Source organism: Dromiciops gliroides, chromosome 3 (genome assembly GCF_019393635.1).
Source record: "Dromiciops gliroides isolate mDroGli1 chromosome 3, mDroGli1.pri, whole genome shotgun sequence".
Classification (NCBI taxonomy): domain Eukaryota; kingdom Metazoa; phylum Chordata; class Mammalia; order Microbiotheria; family Microbiotheriidae; genus Dromiciops; species Dromiciops gliroides.
This window is the reverse complement of record NC_057863.1, coordinates 557,188,018-557,208,092: the sequence shown is the minus strand read 5'-3', so window position 1 is coordinate 557,208,092 and position 20,075 is coordinate 557,188,018. Positions and strand designations below refer to the sequence as shown.

The following is a 20,075-nucleotide window of genomic DNA, read 5'->3' as shown; positions in this document are numbered from 1 at the left end:
ATTTTCTAATGATATTAACAAACATTTATTTATTTAGTACTTTTTATATGTCAGGAACTGTGCTAAGCACTGGAGATACAAAGGTTCTAAAGGGACTGGGGGAGGGGAGGGACAACATACAAATAACTGTGAACATACAAGATATATACAATGTATGTGGAAGGTCATCTCTGAGGGAAGGCACTAGCAGTGGGTAGAGGGTGGGGAAGGCCTCTCACAGAAGTTGAGATTTGAGCTGAGCCTTGAAGGAAGCCAGAGAAGCTAGGAATCACCACTGGAAAGTGTGTTCCAGGCATAGAGGATAACCAGGGCAAAGATATGGAGTTGGGAAATGCACTTCCGAAGGGCTTTGCGGTTTTCAAAGTAGGGCAGGTAGGGCAAATGATTTTGTCCTCATTTTATAGGTAAGGAAACTGAGCCTCAGAAAGGTTAAAACCTTGCTGAAGAGGCACAGTGAGGGAGTGTAGGAGTTAGGGCTTCTAGTTCTGTCTTCTGACTTAGAATCTAGCCCTGTTTTTCCACCATGCCATAGTAGCCTTTGTCAGTTACAGGCAATTATGTTTACTATCTATCAAATGCACAAGTGTCTATATTGAGGGGTATGCCAGCTGTGTATCATTGACATGATGAATGAATAAACAACCTCTCTGCCTGTGACTGGCCCCTGGTAGGATTAGTGTTAACGGATTAGCACAGAGATGGAATTACCCATGACATAGCTCAGATTTATATAGTGGTCTTGGATGATGTGGGACTGCTTGTGGCAATTTGAAAAATGGCAGCACCCATCGACTAGGCTGATTTCCAGCAGTTGGAGAGGGTTTGTCACAGCGAGCAAGCTCATTTAGCAGATTGTCAGGAAAAGTGGAAGATCTGCAAAAAAGTCGCCCTTACTGTAGAGGGGACAGTCACCACATAGAGAATGGTGTAGGATGCATGGGAGAGAATGTGACTCACATTTTCATCTTGCTAGTCATGCCTGCATATTTGTCTAATTAGCTGTCAGCAGTGCCAACTTTTAACATACAACCCTGCAACATAGAATGTGCATTGATTGGGTGGGATGTGAGTCATTCCCTGAAGGACCACAATACCATGGAGATAGTAAAGAAAGCCAATGTCATAGAAGAAGTGGACATTCAGTACCACCTGTACCTCTGTTGCCTGATGAATTTCATGTATGTCAAATCAACTAGACAAATGAATGGATTACAGAACTGTAGGATATGGCAAGGGCTACTAGAAAAAACAAGAGTTAGAAATGCTGAGTTTAATCCCTAGTTTTGCCGCTTACCAACTTTGTGCCTCCAGGAAAGTCATGTAATCTACCTCAGCCACAATTATCTATAAAATAATACTGGCGCTAGCTACATCACAGGTGGTATTGTGTGGATCAAATGAGAGGTGAAGTGACACTTCACAAATAATTTCTGCCAGAGTACTATAAATGGCTAGTCCTGCTACTTGAATTAGTTCTTGCTTTAGCATTGACTGATCTCTTGCAACACGGAGAACCACAGGTATTCCTCCCACATAGACATGGTAGACCCTGACACAACATTTGTCTGCTCTCTCCCAATGCCTCCAAATACATTGGCATAATACAGTGCTGGATTTGGAGTCAGGAAGATCTAGGTCCAAATCCCATTGTTCTGAGCCCCTGACACTTGTGACCCTGGGAAAGTCACCTAACTTCTGTGAGTCTTCGTCTCCTTAACTTGAGTCTGAGTCTCCTTATTTATAAAATGGAGATGATACTATTTGTAGTACCATCTTTTACCAGGGTTGTTGTGAAGCTCAAATTAGATCATGTTATGAAGAACATGTTCTGAGAGGCAACATGCAATGGTGGATAATGAACTGAATTTAGAGAGAGGAAATCTTGATTCAAATTCTGCCTATGATGCTTATTAGCTGTGTGAGTCTGGACAAGCCACTTAGCCTCTCTAAGCCTCAGTTTTCCTATCTGTAAAATGGGAAAATAGTAGCCCTTACCTCCCAGGGTATGAACATCGAATGAAATAATATGATTTTATATGTGCGTGTATATACATATAAATGACTTTGAAAACTTTAAATTGCTTCAACAGTTAAGTATTACTTTGAAATTGATGAAATGAAAGCCAGCTGTGAAGCATTTAGTTTTGTAACACATTTAATAACTTAAAACTGCAGTGAGTTTTGGGACGCCCTGTCTATTCCTTCACAAAATGCTTTATAGATGTTCTCATCTCATAGGGATATTGATGAAGATGGCACCTTGAGGTTTGCAGTAAACATGCCAGGTAGGTGGTACAACTGTTGTCCTTCCTATTTTATAGCTGAGGTACCAGAGATCTAGAGAGATAACACAATATTTTCAAGGCCACACAATTAGAAAGTGGTGGATCTGGGACTTGAACTTTGACTCCAGATCCATCGTGTGTGGTTTTGTTTTTGTTTTTGTTTCCACAATAGTTGTAGCTTTTCAAGACCCTGGGCTCCCTGCCATTCTTCTGCTGTTTCCTGTCATTAGTCTCTGCTCTTATTCTTATTTGATTAAAGAGGACAGTTGAGGAACACTTAAATGGAGGCTGAATCTGATGGAGGGTCTCCTGAGTGAGCATTGCCTTCTCTTTTGTCACAACCTCCTCCCTCTTCCCATCATGAATCCTGCGATATTAACAAAGAAACATTTATTAAGTACCTACTATGTGCTAGGCACTGTGCCAAACACCAGGGATACAAAAAGAAGCAAAAGACAATCCTTGCCTTCCAGGAGTTTACAATCTGAAAACAACTGCATGCCTTCTCTGCAACCATTGGTTTTCAGTCTTCTAGTGGCCCTTGGCAGTAACTGTGCTATTTTCTTTCACATATTGAGACATTTCAGAGGGTCTGGTTTGTTTTTCTTTGAGAACCTGGAGTGATCTATTTATCTTCCTTATCTCCTGGCTTCCCAGGTTCCCTTCAAGAATTAGCTCAAATCTTACCTTCTATGGGAGGTCTTTCCTGGTCCTCCTCAATGCCAGGGCCTTCCCTTAGAAATGACCTATGTACCTGGTTGTTTGCACTTCATCTTCTTCACTAACCTGTGAAGTCCTTGAGGCCCTTTCTTATATTCCCAGCACTTAGCATCATGCCTGGCATATAGAAAGTGATCAATAAGTACTTATTGACTGACTTGATTAATAAGAAGCAGAGCCAGGACTAGGGATGGAGATCTTCAGGAAAGAATGTGATGTAGTCAAAAGAAACACTTGCTGCTTTCTGTCTCTTCTTCTACTACATAGTTGAGTGACCATGGATAAGTGAATGTACCTCAGTTTCCACATCTATAAAATGGGTCTTCTCTAAGGAACCAGCGAGCTCTAACGTGCTTTAGTCTATGTCTCTTCCAGTTTATGTTTAGGGTTATAATGGCATAAGTCTAAAGTTCCCTTCCAGCTCTAATATTCTGGGTTTCTAAAATCTCTTCTAGTTCTTACATTTTGTGTTCTAGACTCCCTTCCAACTCTAACAGTTTATCTTTAGGGTCCATTTTGCTTTCCTAATTTGGGTATTTATACCCTTGAAGCCATCTTCTTCAGAGGTGGCAGTATTCCAATATGAGAGGGAGTTGTCTCTGTTGATGGTTTTATTTTAATGCCAAGTCCTTCCAGCATCAAGGGATGTGAAGCCATGGTGGATTGTGATGTGGGCAGTTGTTGCACTATTTCCTGGCTGGATTCTATTTCATCGATAGCATTGAACTTTTGCTGCTTGGGCGCTGAGTCATAAGGGCCCCACACCGTGTGTTCAGCATATAGAAAGATGACAAGGATAAGGAGAAAACCTTTTCTGTTTCTGTCCAGAGGCAGGAAAATGTTCTGCAAAGAGAAAAAAAAAAGAAACAACCCTCAGTTTATACAGTCTTGGGAGGAACTCAAGAGGAAGGGAAGTAGGTCAAAATACAAAACACTTTGGAGATGGGTTTGTTTATTTTTTAAGTAGGAGGGTTTAGGGAGAGTAATCTGCTTGTCAGTTTGTAAACTAAGATGATTTAGGGGATCCCCCTTGTAAACAGTTACTAAAGAGGGGGAAAAGATTCTTGGAATCAAGGAATCTCAGCATGAAGGATCTCAAAGATCATATAATCCTGCCTCATTCTCTTCCTCTCTCTTTCTTGACCCAGGAATGCCCTCTATGGCTTAGAATCTCATTTGTCAGATCCGAAAGAGACCTTAGGAGTCATGTTGTCTGATCTCCACCTTCTGTAGATCAATCAGTAAGGACAGATGAGGAAACTGGGACCCAGAGAAGTTAAGTCACTTGGGGAAGGAATGTTGTAGAAGGTCACAAGTTCACATTACTAGTTGGACTAAAATAGAAATAGTAATTCTCTGCCTGTATGTGGCATATATTCATCCTTCCCCTCAAGTTAGGCTATACGCTCCTTGAGGGAAGGGACTGCCATTTCTAAGCTTTGTGTTCCCAGGGCCAAAAGCATAGAAGATAATAAATGTAATGTGGTAAGGTAAAAAAGAGTGGTGGATTCTATCCTAGGTCTTCCGTTTGCTGCCTGTGTGACCTTCTTCAAATGATTTGAGTCATCAAGTAAACAAGCATTCATGAGGTGATTACTATGGGTCAGGCACTATGCTAAGTGCTGGGGATACAAATATAAGCAGATAATGCCTTCCCTCAAAGAGCTTACCTTCTTCTAATAGGGGAAGACAACACATAAAAAGGATCTGGAAAGTTGGGGAAGAAATTAAGGTACTTGATGCTGGGGCTTTGTAGAGAAAGTCCAGGAGAGCTAGGAATGAAGAAATGGCTGGTCTGGATCTTCTCTTTAAGATGGAGGTTCTGAGAGAAGCCAGCCAATCAGAGGCAAGGCCACAGGGCTGGCAGGTACTTCCAATTTGTGAAGTCCAAGAGTAGAGTGAGCTTCCAGGGTGAAGAAATTTCTAGGGTGTTGTAGAGAGATTGGGAGGGTCAGTAGTGGAGCCTACCACCTCTGGGGCTCTGGCGCCTTCATCTGCAAAATAAGGGATTAGACTAAACGATCTTTCAAGGTTCCTTCCAGCTCAAAATCTTTGATCCTGTGATTCTGTTATCCTCTGTCAAAATGAATTGAAGTGCTTTCCTCATAGTTTCTATGGGAAGCTTTAATCAGATCAGGGATATGAATACCCACAGAAATGTAAGGAATTATTTTTATGGAAATCTTTAAAATTCTGAAGGTCACTGGAGAATAATGGCTGAAAAAAAGCTATGACATATGAATGTAATGGGATATTATTTTGGTGGCAAGAATTAACGAATATGGGGCAGATAGGTGGAGCGGTGGATAGAGTACCGGCCCTGAAGTCAGGAGGACCTGATTTCAAATCCGGCCTCAGAAACTTGACACTTACTAGCTGTGTGACCCTGGGCAAGTCACAAGCGATGGATTGTACTTCTGTTGTCCAAGTAATGGCCCAGCTAAATTTGGAGAGCCTCATTACTAGAAGTTTGGTCAATGAATGTGCAAATTATTTGGCCACAAAATCTCATGAAGGCCATCTTCTAAGTTTTAGAGAGGTTGTGAGTTGGCAGAGGCAAGATCCTAAAAATATGGATAGGGTGAGCACAGACTTAGTTCCTGAATCCCAAATATTCCTCTGACTGCTGTTCCTGCTTCTATTAGAGAGGCAAATTTAGATTTCATTTATTTATTTATTTATTTATTTATTTTTTGGATCTCTTTTCTTTTTTTTTTTTTGTGAGGCAATTGGGATTAAGTGACTTGCCCAGGGTCACACAGCTAGTTATGTGTTAAGTGTCTGAGGCCGGATTTGAACTCAGGTCCTCCTGACTCCAGGGCCGGTGCTCTATCCACTGCACCACCTAGCTGCCCCCAAATTTAGATTTTATAAAAGGGAAAACTTCTTAACTACTAGATGTGTCCCAAAGGGAATGGGCTGCTTCTAGGGCAGTGAGATCTTTCCTCACTGGAGGTCCTTAAGCAAATCTGGATGAGCATTTGTTGGAGAAGGCATTCCTTCTCAGGTAGAAACACTGGCCTCTGAGGTCACTTCTAACTCTGAAATTGTGTGACTCTGTGGTTTGGGTTTGAGGATCAATTACTAGTCGCTAGAAGATGTAGCCAAGGTTTCACTATTCTTATATCCTATTCCTTGCTCCTCCTTTCATACCACCCCTAGCCCCTTTATCCAGGTACTAGTCCTGAGCATGTAGGGAATGAACCAAAGTTTGTGCAGAAGTAACTGAAACATGAGATGCCATATACATCCAGGCTGTTGTGGGTGGTGGGGTGGTTGGATGTTTCAAAGAGCACCTTCAAATGACAGTTATTCCAATTAATGTGGGTACATTCCTATCATTGTTATATATCTTGGTGAAGCCTATGGGCCCCTTATCAGGATCATGTTTTTACAGGCTTAAACTAAAATACATGGGATTTACAAAGGAAAATACAGGGTGGGCCAAAAGTCACCAAGTCATGACGGGGTTTCAATATTTAATAACTTCTTTGTTTTTTGTTTTAAGTTTATAATACCATACCATTGTATACAGTATATATAGTAAATAAAGAAAAAACAATTTTCAAAAAGTTCATGACTTTTGGCCTACCCTGTTATATTGAAATACAGTTTTTTTGAAATAGTAAAATAAGCAAATGTACTGACCCAAGGTTAGGAATCCTTGCCCTAGCAATATTTCCCCCATTTATGTAAGTTAACATCCAAATCTTTTTTTTTAAGTGAGGCATTTGGGGTTAAGTGACTTGCCCAGGGTCACACAGCTAGTAAGTGTTAAGTGTCTGAGGCTGGATTTGAACTCAGGTACTCCTGACTCCAGGGCCAGTGCTCTATCCACTGCGCCACCTAGCTGCCCCAATATCCAAATCTTAAAACATAGTCTCCATCACTTGTAGTGTGGATGAAAAAAAAATTATCACCAGCTTGCCAACCTTCTGATGATGAGTTAGTTTCCCACTGCTCAGATACTGTTATCTTTTAAATATTTATTTATTTATTTATTTGGGTGCGGGGCAATGAGGGTTCAGTGACTTGCCCAAGGTCACACAGCTACTAAGTGTCAAGTGTCTGAGGCCAGATTTGAACTCAGGTCCTCCTGACTCCAGGGCTGGTGCTCTATCCACTGTGCCACCTAGCTGCCCCTGATGTTGTTATCTGTTACCGACAGTTACCAGGTCTCATATTCAAAACCTCTCTAAATTGTGGACCATTGGCACAGACTTTATGAATCTCTTAACATCATGATAAGGTATCAATATAAGACTTCAGTGGAATTTTTAAATGCATCAGGGTATTTATTATTCAACAGCAACAAACATTTATTAGGTGTTTACCATCTGTAAGGCCCTGTGCTAGGTATGCCCATACAAAGGTGAGTAAAACATAATGCCTGCCTGCAGTGAGCTTGGCATCTAGGCAGGAAGGCAAGGCAAATGCAAGGACAACTAACATTAAAGTTGGACTGCGAGGAGTTCTGAGGAGAAGTTCATCGATGCAATGAAAGACCTGGGCAGGAAGAAAAGACACAAAGGATTTTAGGAACAGGGAAAGTTTCATGGAGGAAGGTGGTCCTCAAATAGGGTTGTTTTTTAAGGAGGGGAAGGGTACAATCTGCTGAAGGTGGTAGTAACTCAAGTCGATGTTTGACATCTGTTATGCAAAGAGATGTTCATTCACAATTAGATAGATCTAGAAGTTGTTCATGGTAAAGCAAGAGAGCTTGTTCCCGTTCATTGTCGTCATAGTCACTTCAGCACTTAGCAATTAGCCAAGAACTAGTTTCCAGAAGTAGAGGCTAGTGAATGAGTGAATAGCTCCTCTTTCTATAGCCCTTTCAGGCTTCCAAAGCACTGTCTTCACAATAACCCTGTGAGGTAGATAGCATAAGGACTAGCCTACCTGTTTCAGGGATGAATGGCAGTGGAGGGGCTGGTCTAACTAAGGTCGAGGCAGAGCAGGATCTGAGGCTGCATCTCCTGTCCCCAAGTCAGGTATTCTTTCCTTTCCTCTACAACCAGACCTCAATGTCTGAGCCAGGCCTGAGCATGGACACTGAGCTATAAGAACTAGAGAGGCATCAAGGAGCAGAGGAGAGAGCATTCATTAATCATTTGCGAGTCAGTGAGGTCAGAAGACTGCAGTTTGCATATCACCTCTGGCACTTACCAGTTTACTAGTTTGACCTGGGGCAAACTGTTTAACCCATCTGAGCTTTGGTTTTCTTAAATCCTGGCTGAAATGAATTGAATGTGGCAGGATTGGCAGTGGCCAGGGCACCATCTTCCTGATGATCCTGTTTGTGTCTTGCTTTGTGAAAGTGTTTAGGAAGGAAGCAGAGGGTGCTTCCTTTGTGTGTGCATATAGAGCAGGGATAGTCAGTTAATCAGCTCACATTGATTAAGCACCTACTATGTGCCAGCTACTGTGCTAAATGCTGGCAAAAGACAGCCCTGGATCTCAAGGAGTGCAGAGTCTAATGAGGGAAATGACTTTGTACAAACAAAATATGTGTGGAATGAATTGGGGGCAATCTCTGAGGGAAGGCATAAGAATTAAGGGGAACTGAGAAAGGCTTCTTGCTGACGGTGTGATTTGAGCTGAGATAGGAAGGAATCCAGGGGAGCCAGGAGGCAGAGATGAGGAGGGAGAGGGTTCCAGGCAGTGGGGCAGCCACTGAAAATGTATCAGGTTGGGAGATGGAATGTCTTGTTTGAGAAATAACAAGATTCCTTGATCTCACAGTATGTGAAGGGGAAGAAGCTGTAAGTATACTACAAAGATAGGAAGGGGCCAGCTTATGAAGGGCTTTGAAAGCCTAGCAGAGTACTTTCTATTTGATCCTGGAGGTAATGGGGAGCCACAGGAGTTTACTGAATAAGGGTGGGGTGAGGTGATGTATTCAAACCTGAGCTTTAGGAAGATCAGTTTGGCAGCTGAATACAGGATGGATCAGAGTGGGGAGGCACTTGAGGCAGGGAGACCATCCAGCAGGTTAGTGCTGGGCACAAGAGGAGAGGCTGTGAAGTGTATTTGGTATCCCATCTTTCATTGCTTCAAGATTTATTAAATTCTTCCCATTTTCCAGGCCTAGAGCTGGGTATTGAGAATAACAAGACAAAAAATGAAAAATCAGAAAGTTTACAATCTAAGGTGTGGGGGGGCGGCTAGTTGGCACAGTGGATAAAGCATCAGCCCTGGACTCAGGAGTACCTCAATTCAAATCTGGCCTCAGACACTTGACACTTACTAGCTTTGTGACCCTAGGTAACTCACTTTAACCCTCATTGCCCCACAAAACAAACAAACAAACAAATAAATAAAGTACAATCTAAGGTGGGACAGTGGAAGGAAGGAAGGACACAAACATTTATGAAACACCTCCAATGCGCCAGGCACTGTGATAAGTGCATTACAAATATTATTTCATTTGAATCTCACAACCCTAGGAGGTAGGTGCTATTTAACAGTTAATGAAATTGAGACAGAGGTTCAAGTTAGTAAATATCTGAATCTGCATTTGAATTCAGGTTTTTCTTTTTTTTTTATTCAGGTCTTCTTGACTCCAGGTCCAGCCTTCCATCCCTTGTACCACCTGGCTGCCTCCCAGTGGGTGGAACATGGAGTTGGGGAAGAGGAGGAAGAGAGTTATAGAGAGGGATGGGATGTCAATATGACCTTTACACAGCAAAAATATAAAGGTATAGTGTGTGGTAAAAACAAAGGAAAAACAAAGGCAAAGCTCTAGGAGAATTTGAGACAAGAAGAGAACATTTTAAGCTAGAAAGAACAGGGAATGTGGTCCATGAATGAGTTAGGCCTTGTAGGAAAAGTAATAGGTAAGACCTTCTGCCTTTAAAGCCATGGAAGGTCATTGTTGAAGGGTAAATAATAATAATAGCATTGGGTAAATAATACTTGCTGTTGTTGTTTTTTCAGGGCAATGAGGGTTAAGTAACTTTCCCAGGGTCACACAGCTAGTAAGTGTCAAGTGTCTGAGGCCAGATTTGAACTCAGGTCCTCCTGAATCCAGGGCCGGTGCTTTATCCTGGGTAAATAATATTAATATTAATAGCAACAATAATAGTGGTAACAATTTATAAAGTGCATTAAGGTTTGCAAAGAACTTTACAAATATAATCTTAATTGATCCTCTCAAAAAGTCCTGAGGTAGGTGCTATTATTATTTCCACTTTACAGATCCATTTAGTAAACATTTATTAAGTACCTACTATGCGCCAGTCACTGTGTTAAGCCCTAGGGATACAAGAAGAGGCAAAAGATGGTCTCTGCTCTCAATGAGCTTACAATCTAATGATGAGCAACCTGAGGCATAGAGAGGTTAAATGACTTCCTCAAGGTTACACAGGGTTACCTCTTCCCAACTCCAAGTGTAGCACTCTATCCCCTCTGTTACCCAGCTACCTTACTAATATGAGGACAGAGCATGTTCCTGACATGCTGTGTGTGTGTGTGTGTGTGTATCTGTCTGTCTGTTTTGGGGAAGGGGTGGCCTATTTAAAGGCAGAGCTGGGAGAGGACAGGAAGAAGGAAATCAATTTCCTTGAGGCAAAGGGGCCTCAGCCTTCCCAGAGTTCTGCCCGAGGAGTTGGCAGACATGGGTTCTATTCCAGGGCTTTGTTCCTAACTAGCCATGTGCCTCAGGTATGTCACCTGACTCCTCCACGTTTTTGTTTTCTCCACTGTGGAAATGAGGGGTTTGGAGCAGGTAATCTCAAAGGCCTGATATTCTATGAGTCCATGATTTCCCCTCTAGGCTCTCAATGCCCTCGAAGCAGTCAGGGTTCTCTGCTACAGATCCCTGCTTTCTCCTTGTTCCAGACCATTCCTGACCTCCTCTCTCCCCATCAAAACTTATTTGTCCTGTGTTCTATTCTGGTTCTTGATCTCTGCTAGATCTTAACCAGTGTTTATATAAAGCTTGAAAGTTTACAAAGGGCTTTATAGATATTTCTTTTCACACTCTCAGCAACCCCAGTAGTTAGGTTGGGCAAATACTGATTCCTGTTGCACAGGTAAGGAAACTGAGGCTTAGAAAGGATAATTGCCATCACAAGCTCACACAACTAGCAAAGTGACAGAGCCATGACCCCAAGCCCAGGTCATCTGACTGGTAGTTTAGTGTTCTTTTTGTTCTTGTTCCCTTCTCCACCCCCTCATCCTAACCCTTCCCATGCAAAGTCTAGCTCAAGTTCCATTTCCTTTATGAGGCCTTTCCTGGCCCATATAGCCTATGGGGACCTTTCTCTTCCTCTGTCTTTTCTCAGTTCCTGTAGCAGTTATTATCCATATAAATTTTTGGTCCCATAACCATATAGGATGATGCATTGTTACTTAACTCTGTCTTCTCAACTAGACTGTAAAGTCCTGGGGGGTGGGGTCCATGACTTGCTTCTTCCCTATGTCCCTCAAGACCTGCTTAGCAGTGTGTGCACATAGCAGGTGCTCAGTATATATTAAGGGAAGGAAGCCAGTCAGGAGGGAAGAAAAGGATGGAGGGAAGAGAGAGGGAAAGGAATAAAGGAGCAAAGAAAGGGATAGAAGTCAGGAAGGAAAAAAGGAAGGGGAGGAAAAGAAAAGGAAAAAAGAACAAAGAAAGGGATATAAGGCATTCAGAAAGGAAAACAGGAGAGAAGGAGCAAGGGAAGGCTTGGAAGAAGGGAAGGAGGGAAAGAGAAGGAAGAGAAGAAAGGAAAAAGAGAGGGATAGAAGACATCCAGAAAGGAAAAAAGAGAGAAATGGAAAAGACAAAAGAGAGAAGAAAGGAGCAAAGAGGGGGATAGAAAGCAAGGAGGCAAAAAAAAAAAGATAGGCAGAAAGGACAGAAAGGCAAGAAAGAAAGATAGGGAGGAAGAGAGAGAGAATGGGTTTGTGAAGGGGCTTGGATTTTCTCCAGAATCTTTAAGTATGTAGTCACACGTTAGTGTAAATTGTGTTTAAACAATGAAAAACCCACAAAGCAGAATTTGTTTCTTTGAGCCCCAGCTCAGTTGGAGTCTCCATTTTATTCATCTCACCGTGCATGAACTGAATCAGTACAGAAGGGGGAGGGAGGGAAAAATGCACTTTCATGTAATCCCGAGTCTGCCGAAAAAGGTCATTTGGATAAATGGCTTATGTTGCCCAAATCATCATTGTTTAGAATTGCAACTGATGTTTGCAGTCCTTTCCTTCTGGCCTCTGCCACTAAAGTTTTCCCATACCCTTTCTTGGCTCATCTCTTTAAAATTTGCCAGCTTTTCTGCATCTCAACTGGGTGTATGCACTTATGGGAAGCTGTTCCTTCGTTTGTGTTATTTGGAATTTTGCCATGACTTCCCTTCAGGGGAACAGTGTTATTGCTTTGGGTCCAGTTTCTTTAAAAGGCCCTGTGCTGAGTACTGGTAACTGTAGGCCAGATGTCTCTAGAGGAATATAGAATCCTAGAATACTGTAGTTCAAATAGAACTTAAGGCCACATCTAGTTCAGCACTCTGTCTTCAGGACAGTGGAGACCAAAGCCATCACATACAGGGCACTTCCTATCCTTACAATGGTGCCATTTTTGAAGTTGCCTTATAGGCCTACGTCTGTAAGGTTGGTCTGTACTGTTTATAGTGGAAAGGGTTGAACTAGGAGTCAGACAGCTGTGTTCCAGTCTCGACTTGGCCACTTGCCAGCTATTCAACCATGGGTGGCCACTTTAACTCTTTGAGTCTCAGTTTCCTCATCTATAAAATGGGGGTTGTAAAAATACTTGCACATATTTTTTCCACTTTATTTTTCTTACTTTAAAAAATATATATAGTTAATATGGAAATATATTTTATTTAACTTCACATGTATAATGGGTATCATTGCTCGCCTTCTCAATGGGTGTGAGGGGTTGGAGGGAGAGAGAGAATTTGGAACTCAAAATAAAAATAATGCTTACATAACCTACTTCGTGGGGTTGTTGTGAGCTCAAATGATATAATGTATATTAAATACTTCATAATAATAAGACGTGACCCAGTGTGAACAATAGCTCTGCTGTTAACCCTGTGACTTTGAGTAAAGTCTGGGCTCCAGTTTTTCACTAGCAAAATGAGAGCTAGGCCAGCCATGTGATCATGGGTATGCCACTAAGCCGCTTTTGGCTTCAGCTTCTTCATTGGCAGAATGAGAGCTAGGTTAAGCATGTGATCTTAGGTATGCCATGAAATTGTTTTGCCCTCAAATGTTCCTTTGTTAAATGAGGAGTTTGGTAGGTGACCACTAAGCTCCACTATGCTGTAGTAGAAAGAACAAAAGTCAAAAAAGCCAAAAGACCTAGAACCAGATTTTGGTTCTACCACTTAATGCCAGTGTGAGTTTGGGTAAGTCACTAAATCTCCCCAAGCTGCAGTTTCCTCATCTGTTTTGCTCTTAAAGGCCCTTTTCATGTCTTAGTCCTATGGTCTTCTGACTAAGGCAGTTCTTTCGGACTCTAATGATCCATTACTCCTAGGCACCCTAAGTAGAATTCAGATAAGATAAGAATTCAGATAGGAAGAATGTAGTGCCTTGGCTAAAGCCTTGTGGCAGTTTGGTGCAGTGGAAAGAGCCAGGGCAAAAGACCTTAGTTTCTACTACATATTAGTCACATGAGCTAGGGAAAATCACTTGGCCCTTCTGATTCCTAATTTCCTATAAAATGGGGATAATTAGACTTGCACTGCTCAGATCTCTTAGTCTTATTGATGAGGAAAGCACAGAAAACAGAAAACTTTTTTAGAGAGAGATCTAGATGTCAGTCCTTGTTATGGTTATTATTGTGAATGATTCCTCTGGCAGGAGCAGAAAGGGTTTCTCAAGGCATGGTTCACCGAAAGGGAACTGAACTTGCTTTTTCTCTCCAGAACAGAATTCTCCAAGGGCAGCAGGTCAGTGTTACGTCCTGGACTCTGTTGCAGACAGGCCCTCACTTAGAAGGATCATTCTCTTTTCCTAGCTCGTACCTTTTGAAAGACATTGAGGCAAATCCTAGTAGGTTTTAAGAGTAGCTATGACGTGACCTTAGTACTGACCTCTCTCTCAAGCCCAATTCTTTCTCCTGGCTTCTAGTCTTTCATCTCTAGCTGCCCATTGGATATCTTCAATTGAACATCTTGAATATTATGCTCACTGGAGGACAGCCAGGGAAAAGGCCTAGAGTTAGTTAGGAGATGGGGAGTCATGTGAGCAATAACAAGAATGTCACTGGATCATGGAATATGTGGAGGGGAGTAAATAGGAAACAACTAGGAACAAACAAGGTTTGTAATTGGAGATCATCTCAGAGGAAAGGCACTAGCATGAAGGAGGACCAGGAAAGGCATCTTGTGGAAGGTGAGCTTTGAGCTGAATTTTGAAGGATGCCAGAGAATCCAGGAGGTTGCAGTAGGGAGGGAGAACATTCCAGACATGGGAGACAACCAGTGAAGAGACAGAGTCAGGGGATTGAATGCCATGTGAATAAGGATGAGAAGGCCCATCGCTAGATTGTAGACTATGTGGAAGGCAGTAAAATATAAGGGTAATGGAAAGATAAGAAAGGCCAAGTGTGAAGGGCAGAGATTTTCTATTTGATTCTGCAGGCAATTGGGGTTTTTTTTTGGGGGGGGTGGTGAGGCAATTGGGGTTAAGTGACTTGCCCAGGGTCACACCGCTAGTAAGTGTTAAGTGTCTGAGGCTGGATTTGAACTCAGATCCTCCTGAATCCAGGGCTGGTGCTCTAACCTCTGCATCACCTAGCTGCCCCTTAATTCTGGAGGTAATTAGGAGCAACTAGAGTTCACTGACTAAGGATGCGAAATCCATTGCTTCCAAAGTTGTTAATGAGCTCTTAGTTGCCAAATCCAATGGCCTTTTCTCAATCCTCATTCTCCTTGACCTCTCTGCAGCCTTGGACACTGTGCTTGTGTCAGGAGCTCCGAGTGCTTACTGCCTTTCTTCTGCCATTTTGGCTCTGCCTTTCTGCCTTGGACACTGTGATCATCGTCTCCTTCCCAATATTCTCTTTGCTCTGGGTTTTTGGGATGCCCTTCTCTTCTGGTTCTCTTTCTTCCTATCTGTCCCCTCTTTCTCTTTCTCTTTTTCTGGATTCTCATCCAGAACACACCCTCTAACCCTAGATGTACCACAAGGTTCTATCCCTGGCCCTCCTCTCTTCTCCCTCTTTACTATTTTTGACAATCCAACTGCCTTTCAGACATTTCAAACTGGATGTCCAGTAGACATCTTAAACTAAACGTGTCCAAAACAGAATTCATTCTCTTTCCCCTAGACTCTACCCCCTTCCTCCCTTCCCTATTACTGTAGAAGGCAACACCATCCTCCCAGTCCTTCAGGCTCCCAACCTACAAATCATCCTGGATTCTTCACTATCTCTCATGCCTCCCATATCCAAGATGTTGCCAAGGCCTGTTAATTTTACCTCTGCAACATCCCTTGAATATGTCCCCTTCACTCCACTGACACTGCTACCACTCTAGTGCAGGCCCTCATCACTGCAGGCCTGTATTTTTGCAAAAGCTGTGAGTGGGTCTGCCTGCCTCAAGTCTTTCCTCACTCCAATCCATCTTATTTTCATCCACCAAAGTGATTTTTCTAAACCACAGGTCTGACACGCCACTCCCCAACTCAGTAAACTCCAGTGACATCCTCTTACTTCCAGAATCAAACAAAAGTGTTCAAAGGCCTTTATATCCTAGCCTCCTCCTATCTTTCCAGGCTTTTGACTCTTTACTCCCCACTTCCTACTCTTTCATCCACGGACACTGACCTCCTGGCGATTCCATGAGCAAGACACTCCAACTCTCAGCTCTGAGCATTTTCTCTGGCTGTCCCCTGTGCCTAGATGCTCTCCCTCCTGATTACCACCTGCTGATTTCCCTTTATTCTTTTAAGTCCCAACTAAATTTGCATCTTTTACAGGAAACCTTTCCTAACGCTTCTCACTTCTAGCACCTTCCTTCTGTTGACTATTTCCCATGTATCTTGTATATAGCTTGTTTGTAAATATCTGTTTGCATGTGTTCTCCCTTATTAGATTATAAGCTCCTTGAGGCTAAGGGCTGTCTTTTTTTCCTGGAATGGAGGTACATGAATAAGGAACACCCATGTGCTTGGGGTAACTCATGATTCTGGACTGCAGACCTTGTATAATTAATCCATTCTGGAACCTCTGTACTACATGAAGGCACTTGTCTAACGGCTCTCTTTCTGGTCTTCACTGCTTGACTGCTAGGAACTTACTTTTCTTCTACTTTCAAACTGATGAAGCATCAACAAATTCTTTTTATTCATAATCACCCTTAAAAGAGAAATTATTATGCTATTATATTGATAAGTTAAGCCAGAGACCTGCAAAATTTATCAAGCTGGCTCTCTGTGGGCAATGCAAAAAAGCCCAACCAGCTCTTCATTCACCAAATGGAACGGGATTTAGAGAAAATCCAGTTCAAACATTTCATTTTAAAGATATAGAAACTAAGGCTCAGAAAAGTTAAGTGACTTATTCAAGATTACACAAATAGTGTATAGCAAAGTCAAGACTTGAACTCAGTTCCTCTGACCCTCCTTCCTATCCCAGTCCAGTGTTCTTTCTTCTCTTTCTTTTTTTTTTTGGAGGGGGGGGTCATTTTAATTCTTATCGATACCCTTTGATTTCATATCACCTTTCCTTCCCAAAACATCCTTCCTTTCTACCTCTCCCAAGGAACCATTGCTTATAACAAAGAACAAAAAGAGGGGAGAAAGGTTAAGGAAAACAAAACAAAATATCAATAGTCAATAATCAATAAACATTTATTTATTAAGCACCTACCACATGCCAGGAACTGTGCTAAGCAATGGGGATACAAATATGACAAAAGAAAGACAGTCTCTGCCTTCAAGGAGTTTACAGTCTAATGGGGGAAGACAAAACACAAAAGGAAGTTGAAAATTTGAGGGCGGGGGAGAGGAGGAGAAGGTATAGGAAAAGTCAATCAGAAAAGTTCCAAAGTAGTACAGCCAGGTGAGAAATGAAAAGATGTCTGAGCTGAGTTCTCTCCTTAAATGGAATTGTAGATTTCATGGTCCCATTCTCCAATCAGAGTGGCAGAGGATAGGGATGATATCAAGCAAATCTAACATCATATACAGCATTCCACCCCCATAGCATCCCACTTCTGCAAAGACAGGTGGGAGGCATATTCTCATTTCTCTTCTTTGGAGTCAAGCTTGGTCAACATCATTTCACAGAAGTGTTCTTTCCATTGACTCATATGAAATGTTTATGAAAGTGTTCTTTTTGGATTATGGACCATTTTCAACAATTAATATACATGGTAAGTGAATCTAGGTGATAAAATGTAAGTTTAGTCATTATAATTTCTTTAGCCAACTTACTAATAATGAGCTGAGAGACAGAAGGAGGTATGGCATGTGTGGGAGAGGAGAGATGTGAGTGCAGATATAAGAAATAAGATGGGACATGGTAATAAATCAATCTACAAATATTAAGTACCTATTGTGAGAAAGCTTAGTGGCACAATGGATAGAGTGCCAGGCCTAGAGTCAGGAAAACTCATTTTTATGAGTTCAAATCTTCCCATAGACACTTAGTAGCTTTGTGACCCTGGGCAAGTCACTTAACCCTGTTTGCTTCAGTTTCTTCATCTGCAACATGAACTAGAGAAGGAAATAGCAAACCTTTGCAGTATCTTTGCCCAGAAAACTCCATATGGGGTTATGAAGAGTTGGACACAATTGAAATGACTCAACAACAGCAACAACATGCGCCAGGCACTGTGCTAAGCTCTGCGGATACCAAAAGAGGCAAAAAAAAGGTCTCAGTCCTCAAGGAGCTTACAATTTAATAATCTTATCTGTAGCATAGGAAAGTTTTCAAATCACTTTCACATACATTATCAGGATTTCTCTTCACAATAACCCTGTGAGGTGGAGTATTATTATGTTCACACATGGGCTTAGGATGCCTTCTTGGTGTATATCTACCATCTTACTCATGACAGACAACCTGGTCTGGTAGAAATAATGTTGGACCTTGAGTTGAAGAAAGTGAACAGAGGCTAGGAAGAGTAGCTAATAGAACAGGGGACATTTAACCTAGAGAAGACTTAGGTGGGGCTCGACAGCTTTCTTCAAGTTTTGAAGGAAGAAAGATTAGAATTGTTCTGCTTGGTCCCAGAGGGCAAAGCTAGGAACAAAGGGTGAGGGATTCAGTGAGGAAGATTTCAATTTGATGTAAGAAAAACTTCTTAAGAATTTGAGCTGTCCAAAAGGGGAAAGGAAAGGGAAGGGAAGGGGAGGGGAAGCAGAAGGGAAGGGGAAGAGAATAAGCATTTATGTAGCACCTGCTATGTGCCAGGCACTATGCTAAATGCATGTTTTGTAAATATATGTACACTCACATTAAACACATTTCTGCATTAGTCATGTTGTGAAAGAAGAATCAGAACAAAAAGGAAAAACCCCGAAAAAGAGAAAAATCAACAACAAAAAAGTAGAAACAGTATGGTTCAATCTGCATTCAGAATCCACAGTTCTTTTTTCCGGATGTGAACATTTTCCATCATGAGTTCTTTGGAATTGTCTTGGATCATTGTATTGCTGAGAAGAGCTAAGTCTGTCACAGTTGATCATCACACAATGTTGCTGTTACTGTGTACAATGTTCTCCTGGTTCTGCTCACTTCACTCGGCATCAGTCCACTTAAGTCTTTCCAGGATTTTCTGCAATCTGCCTGCTCATCATTTCTTACAGCACAATAGTATTCCATTACATTCATATACCACAACTTGTTCAACTATTCCCCAATTGATGGGCATCCCCTCAGTTTCTAATTCTTTTTCACCACAAAGAGAGCTGCTATAAATATTTTTGTACATGTGGGTCCTTTTCCCTTTTCTATGATCTCTTTGGGATACAGACCTAGTAGTGGTATTCTCAGTGCGGTCTTTAAGGTGAGGCAGGATGATTAACTGTGAAGGATATTTTTTTTTAATGTTTTTATGTTATTTTATTTTTGAGGCAATTGGGGTTAAGTGACTTGCCCAGGGTCACACAGCTAGTTAAGTGTTAAGTGTCTGAGGCTGGATTTGAACTCAGGTTCTCCTGAATCCAGGGCCGGTGCTCTATCCACTGTGCCACCTAGCTGTCCCTGTGAAGGATAGTTTTGATAGGGAATGGTTTGGGGTAGATAGAGATTGTCTCAGTTTTCCTCCGAAGTGGAATTTTTCTGACTAAGTCTCACTTCTATTACTTGATGTGGTACCTTGGGCAAGTTACTTCACGTCTCTGAAACTCGGTCTCCTCATCTGTAAACGAAAGAGAAAACGCCTAAACCATCTACCTCACAGGGTTGATGAGACCTCCCTGTGCTTTGTAAATTGTGATTCAGGGTATAAATGTGAGATGCCTTCACTAGTAATTATCTTTCAAAGCACAACTTAAATGCCACTTCCTCCTCTATGAAGACATCCTGGAATCTCCCAGCTGGAGACTTCCTCTCTGTGATCTGAAATGACAAGCAGGATGATTACATTCATACAGCACAACTTGTTCAGCCATTCCCCAACTGACAGACCAGGGATGCTTCTTATTTGTCTTTGCATATTCTATAGGTCCTAGTGCAGTGTATGGAATATAATGAGCGTTTGTGCATTTTGGGATGAGAGAATGAATGTCCATTTTCTAGAGGAATCAATTAAGTCTGAAAATGGGTCTTGGAGGTAGCATGACCTAGTAGAAATCTAGCTTTTTAGTAGGATGAGTATAGGACTAATAGCCAAGTGTGTGTGACAAACGTCTTAATGTCAGTAAGTCTCAGTTACCTTATCTATAAAAGGATAGTTAAATCCCACAGCTATTTGAATGCTGCTGTATGCAAGGCACTGGGCTAGTTGCCAGAGATATCAAAACCAAAATAAAACAAAAAGCATTCTCTACCCTTAAGGAACTTATATTCCTCTGGGGAAGGTGGGAATATAATAATGATGACTCATATTTATAGTGACTTACAGTTAATGAGATCCTTAGCTCACAACAACCTTGTGAGGTAGATAA

General features: G+C 41.8%; 1 protein-coding gene across 4 annotated transcripts in view; it reads left to right on the top strand.

The window, feature by feature from the left end:
* Positions 1-20,075, top strand: part of RAB30 (RAB30, member RAS oncogene family) — a 125,768-nt gene that overhangs the window by 84,088 nt on the left and 21,605 nt on the right. Inside the window, exon 3 of one of the 4 annotated variants that reach the window (XM_043996148.1) lies at positions 9,556-9,703. The exons of the other annotated variants lie outside the window; for them this stretch is intronic. Within the exon in view, the coding sequence (XP_043852083.1) occupies positions 9,676-9,703 (28 nt within the window). The 5' untranslated portion in view covers positions 9,556-9,675. The remainder of the gene's footprint in view (positions 1-9,555; positions 9,704-20,075) is intronic. 4 annotated transcript variants of the gene reach the window in all.